The 6,461-nt window shown below is 37.8% G+C and overlaps 1 protein-coding gene across 1 annotated transcript; it reads left to right on the forward strand.

Moving 5' to 3' along the window:
• Nucleotides 1-1,381: 1,381 nt before the first annotated feature.
• Nucleotides 1,382-4,076, forward strand: NR0B1 (nuclear receptor subfamily 0 group B member 1; the record flags this gene model as incomplete). The annotated part of the gene is made up of 2 exons (XM_081326668.1): nucleotides 1,382-2,066; nucleotides 3,832-4,076. The coding sequence occupies 2 exons, from the start codon at nucleotides 1,382-1,384 to the stop codon at nucleotides 4,074-4,076; spliced, it is 930 nt and encodes a 309-aa protein (XP_081182794.1).
• Between the last annotated feature and the right edge of the window lie 2,385 nt (nucleotides 4,077-6,461).

Below are 6,461 nucleotides of genomic sequence, written 5' to 3' on the forward strand. Positions count from 1 at the left end.
GGCAGCATACAAGTATTTGTAACAAAAATAAACAAATAAGATTAATAATAAATAAATAAGATTAACAATAAAGGTAAAATCATTAAGACTAGAATTTGCTCCAGGACCAAAGAAAGAAAATGAATGAAAAATTAGAAAATATAGGGCCACATGTAGAATGTTAACCATAAAGGCACAGTAATATTTGCTAGCTATAGCTTTTGCTCTACAAAATATTGGACAGGAAGGAATGACATCTATAAATAAGTGCATAAAAATAATTACAACTTTTTGTTAGCCGCTCCACCATCATGAAATACTTGTAAATCAGTGTGTCAAACTGATTTAAATATTCAGTCTAAATATTTATTTGACAATAGTAGAGCCTTGAGCTAATATTGTATTAATGGGTTTCTGAATTGAACTTGGCCAGAAGTTGAATGCTGAATGCTTTTTTTAAAAAAAGAAGAGGTATGATAGGAAATACTCAAATAAAGTTCATCAATCCTAGAACACAGTTAACCAACTGAAAGAGAATCTGGCATATAATAAAGCAATATTCTGCGACATAGATTGAACTACAGTTGAACAAAAGTATTCTCCTAAAATCCAGTAAAATTACTAAAATATAAATAAAATGAGGGATAAGTATATTTTTTGTGTCAACTCATTAATGAACAGTGCTATTTTCTAGGCTTGATGGGGGGGATACAAATCCATTGTAATTAATCAGATCTTAAAAATATAGTTTATTAAATTGCTGTGCTTGAGGCTAAACATTACAACCATCTTCTGCAAAATCCAGATTTTTTTTTTTAAATCTGAGGCTTTCTACAAAGCCCAAAGCATTTGGCTAATTCTCCGAACAGCCTGTACACTTAAAAGCCAATTTAACGCCCTGAACTTTGTTCATCTTTTCTTTTAGCTTTCCTAAGCTTCAGTTCTCTAATAGTGGGGGGATGATAAGAGTAGAAAGATTTGCATTTTTTTGCCCCTTTCGCTTCGTCCAAGAAGCTGTTGTTGTTGTTTTTTAAACTGGGGGAGGGCTGGGAGGCTACACAACGCAGTCGGAAATATTTTCCCAAGCAACGCGAGCAGCAGATTGCAAGCCCAGCACAAAGACAAATATAGGCGCTCTCCTTCTCTGTAGCCGAGAAGAGGGGAGGGGAGAAGGTGGAGTTTTTAAGGGTCGCTTTTCTTCCATGTTTTCCGCCCTGTCCTTTCCTCCCAGCCAGTAACGAGCGTCTGCGCCTTTGAAGTCCAGCGCCGCAAAGCGCGGCTACCCGCGAGCTATAAATAAAAGTTAAGGGCCACGCACAGGACGACCAGGCAGCCTCTTTGATTAGGGCCGCTTCCCCGCTCTTCCTCCCTCAAGAGTCCGCCGCTGCCTCCCCTTGGAGAGATGGCGTGCATGGACAGATGTCGGTGCTGCACGGACTCCCGGGGGCAGAGCAGCATTCTCTACAACATTCTGAAGAGCGAGGAACAGCAGCAGCAGCAGCAACACGAGGCGACCAGCCAGCAGCAGCCCGCGCCTCAGGCGGGCCAGGGGCCTTACGCGCCGGCGCCCGGCTGCTCGTGCGGTACGCAGAGGCGCGTGGCCCTGAAGAACCCGCAGGTCGCTTGCAAGGCGGCTTCGGCCGTCTTGGTGAAGACGCTGCGCTTCGTCAAGAACGTGCCCTGCTTTCAGGAGCTGCCCCTGGACGAGCAGCTGGTGCTGGTGCGCAGCTGCTGGGCTCCGCTGCTCGTGCTGGGGCTGGCCCAGGATCGAGTGCACTTCGAGACGGTGGAGACCACGGAGCCCAGCATGCTCCACAGGATACTGACCAACAAGCGCTGCAGCGATGAAGAGCAGCAGCAGCAGCAGCGGCGGCGGCGGCAGCAGCAGCTCCAGTTGCTCCGCGAGACGCAGGGGGAGTCGGAGCAGAGCTGTGGGAATGGAAGCGGCGGGGGCAGCGGCGGCAACGCCAAGCTACCGTCGGCGGCAGAGATCCAAAGCATCAAAGGGTTTCTGGCCAAATGTTGGAGTTTGGACATAAGCACCAAGGAGTATGCCTACCTCAAGGGGACGGTTCTCTTCAATCCGGGTAAGCCTGCCGTTTTTGGTAATTCCTGGGCACCGCTCGGGACAGGCCTCGAAGTTAGGGGACCCCCTATATGGGTGGACCTTCAACTCCCCATCGGGGGACCCCAACTCATCTGGAAGACATCTGGTAACGGAAAAGGGCCCGTCCTTCTGATAGTATTCCTCTGTTGCTTGGGAGGAAGTTGGACTGGTCTGGTTTTGCCCATACTTGCAAAAGCATCTTTTCAAAAACACATTCAATAACTGAATGTAAGGATTGAAACTGGACTAGCAGGTATCGGAATATAGCAGTTGAGGGTTAGATTGCGGGCGTCTATCTTCTGTATTTTTAAAATGCTACTAAGCTAAATGGCTAATAATAAGTAGTTAGTAGTAGTCATTCTGCTTCTTGGATTCATAGCAGGTGATGGAGAGGTCATAGTGATGAGAATTAGACTTTTGTGAATTGAAATGTTAGAAAAAGCAGTCTTCTGGTGATACTTGGTGTGGAAGCAAATATGAGTTCACAAGGGTTGCATGCAGACAACAGGAAGTAAAACTACTTGGTTCACACCATTTGGGAACTATAATTAGTGTATTGCTATCTATAAACATGGTAGGTTTGGATTTTGAAAAAAAAATCCTATGTGCAATTTGTTTTGTATCTATATCAGGGAAAACAAAAATGATGAGTTTACCTCAAAATCATGTTATAAAACTAGTGATAGCTTTGCTTCAGAATATCTCATTTAAGGATTTAATAAAAAATAAAGGTTTCGATTGATTTATTAATAACATTTTTTAAATATGTGCTGTGGGAGGATATGATTTAAACTTTATTAAATTACATAGTGTGGAATGAAATACCACACTATGGTATTCATACTGTGGAATGAAGCATAAAAACATTAGGGACTGAATAATTTAATCTGAAAAAAATATTTACAATCTTAAAACATCCAAGCTTGTTGAGATGCCAGTCATTTATTATTAAAACAGTGTAAATAATGCTGCACTTAAAGAACAGTGACAAGAGAGAAAAACACTCATATCAAGTTTCTGTGTTATTTATCAGGTATGAGTTTAAACTAGTGTTTTAGCATTTTCTAAGTATTTCAATAGTCAGAACCTAGCAGTGGTATAAATGTAATACATACTCTGCAGCAAGTGCTAGGTGTCAGAATTAAGGGAGGGATCCTATCATGCAAGACTGCTAAGTATTGAGGGGAGGTGCAGATGTAAACACCTTGGTTTAATTTGGAGCTTCCTTTTTGCTGAAGAAATACCTTTACCAGCAGTGCATTTTTTTAACTTAGATTGTATTGGAATCAACAGGTTATTTGGAAAGCCTCTTCATATATATATGACAGAGCGAGAGGGACCTTGTGGCTTAGAGGCAAATAACACTGCCTTGTATGCAATCAGCCCAGGTTCGAATCTCAGAAGGGTATAGCTGGCTGAGGACGACTAAGGAGTCAGAAATGCATCTCAGTTTCCCTTTAATTCTTTGTTAGTAATTTACACAAATATATGAATTGTCCGGTGTGACTACTGCCTGTTTGATAGCCTTCAAGATAGGCTGAAAACAGGAAATAAAGATTTGCCCCATGTTTGGGGCCTAGCAAGGTAATCTAATATATAACGTCAATATATAACGTTAGTCAGATGTTTGATGTAGTATGCTACTTTATTAATAGCAAAATGATCCAATATAAATTGTTTATATTACAAGTGAAAGAGATAATGTAATGTTTTTGTCCTGTTCTTTTCCCCCTGTCTCCTTTTAGAGTTGCCAGGGCTGCACTGTGTGCAGTACATCCAAGGACTGCAGCAAGAAGCACAACAAGCCCTAAATGAACACGTCAGACTGATTCACAGAGAAGACCAGGACAGATTTGCCAAACTGAATGTGGCTCTTTCCATGCTTGGATCAATTAATGCCAGTGTTATTGCAGAACTTTTTTTCAGGCCCATCATTGGAACAGTAAATATGGATGATATGTTATTGGAGATGCTTTGTGCAAAATTATGAAACCATATGTGAATGAGGCATGACACTTCAGCGTGAAAAATCTGACAACAAAATAGTGTAAAGTATTGTAAAATAAACTAACTTATTGTTTTTAAAGTGGCAATATTTTTGTATTCAGCAATGGAATGTTCTTTGAGTCCACTCTGTTTTCTTAATTAGAAGTATCTTAAAGCATTTCATCAGCAAAGTTCTCTTGAAAAATAAATTAATTCTACACATACATAGAAAGGAATTTGCAGGTTTCAGTGACTTCTTTGTAGGATGAGTGTATAGGACTGCAATTTTTTTCTTTGTTTTCAAAGAAGTAAAAAGTATTACACAATTCCCAAATTTAAACCTAGACTGATCTGTGTAGTATGTATACAAAATATAAAATGTTCAGTCAAATGCTGTACAATTTTACATATTTTAAGCACCTGTTTAATCAAAGAATGTAATATTTTGTCTTACATCTCATACCTTGTTTTCCCATTAATTTAGATTGAGCAAATTCAAGACAAGCTTTAGAACATACTTCAGTATATCAGAAGTTCTCAATCTAGCGAACAACAGTATAAAAGGGCTGGAGTGAATTTCTAGATACACAGAAGATGCATGCACATACACATACAAACTCTTGGTTCTACAACATCAGTTCTAAGTGATTGAGTAAGATATATTTGAATTTGAAACAATCAAGAGTCCTGTAAAGTAATCAGAATTGTCAGTAATAGCAAACAATTCACTTTATAAAATCTTGGGTAAAATAGAATACATGGATTCAAAGTTGATTCAGAGCAAATTTGATTACTAGTATTCTTGTAATACATTATGTAACCTAAATATTCTATCTCTTTTTAGAGGGATTAGGATGGGAACCTGTTATAAATCTCTAATTTTCTCATAAAAATAGATTTTTTTTCTTTCTCTTTCCAAAAACTTTCCTTTATTTTTGTAACTATTGCATCTTTCATGTGGCTGACTACTTTTACCTGGAATTAAAAAAAACAAACTTGGATGCTAAAGTCCAAAACCAGTACAAATTTTCTTAACTTTCCATTTGCTACTTTGCAGAAAGAAATTAGTATTAAGTTAGAATTGGGAATGAATAAATGAATGGGGAATAAAGAATGCTTAAGCAACCATTGCTGTTCTGCTCAAGTATGATCTATTCTTGTGAAAGTCTAGAGACACACTTAAGATTTGGCAATTGTGCATCCTTAATTCTTGGCCTTATTAAAAGTTTAATAAGACATTATCTTTTAAACTTATAATGCTAGATAATATATTCCAATATTGTTAATATTCACATAAAATTATTAACCCCCTAGTATATAGAAGCTTTTATGCACTCTTAAAATATTTCACAGAGGGGGAAAAACAAAATCTGGAGAAAAAAATCATGTATAAGTAATTATAGATTGGATTGCATTCCTATAATATAAAATTGTAAATTAAGAAATGGATTTCAAATTAAGTGAAGTACATTAAAGCATTTAGAGTTTGCATAGTTGGGATTCACTCTAAAAAATGTTAAATATGAATAGTAAGCTGTGTGAATAAAAAATTGGATATGTCCCATTAAAATTTAAATTATCCCGGTAAGAAGACAAGATTCTCTCAAAATGAAAACATAATTATTTTTATTCTGCACAATATTTATTGTGCATTATTATACATAAAAATAACTATAATTCTATGGAATCAGTTCTAAAGTTTGCTGATCCATTTCCTCATTTTCACTTAAAATAGTAGTTTTAACATTTTCATGTATATAATGTATCATACCACTGGTGGAATGTGACATTACATACCAGATTTTGTTCTCTAAATTCAGCTTGACTGCTGCCTGATAATGGATCCCACTTGTGTACTGTTTGCTAACTTTCATACTCCAATCCCAAACTCTGATGGGCATAGAGAAAGTCCTGGGTTCATGACAATGGATCAGAAATATCTAGTATTTAACATATTCCTGAAAATTTAAGATGAGAGGCACATGACACAATTTGCAGTTCTATCAACATCAAATGCAAAGATGCACAGTGGTAATTTCAATTTATCATTTTTGCTTTTTGAATCCAAAAAGGTGAATAGGAAGTTATAAGAACATAACTTACTTTCTGATTGGTCACTGATGTAGTTTTAAAAAATGCTATACAGTGGGTACCTTGGTATTCAACTGTTTTGAAACATCAGATTTGGTATTCAACGCATTTTGATGTGAAAATTTTGTCCTGGTACTCATCACTTGTTTGGTACTCAGTGCATAACCTAGAACTTGTTGCTGTCGGCTGCCTTGTGACTCACTACATTATTCCTAATGGGAAAAATTTATTTGGTACAGTGCTTTTCGTACTCATTGCACTCCCAGAACCAATTAAGGATGAGCACTGAGGTAGCACT

This window comes from Vipera berus (assembly GCF_964194415.1).
Source record: "Vipera berus genome assembly, chromosome: 4".
Taxonomy (NCBI): Eukaryota; Metazoa; Chordata; class Lepidosauria; order Squamata; family Viperidae; genus Vipera; species Vipera berus.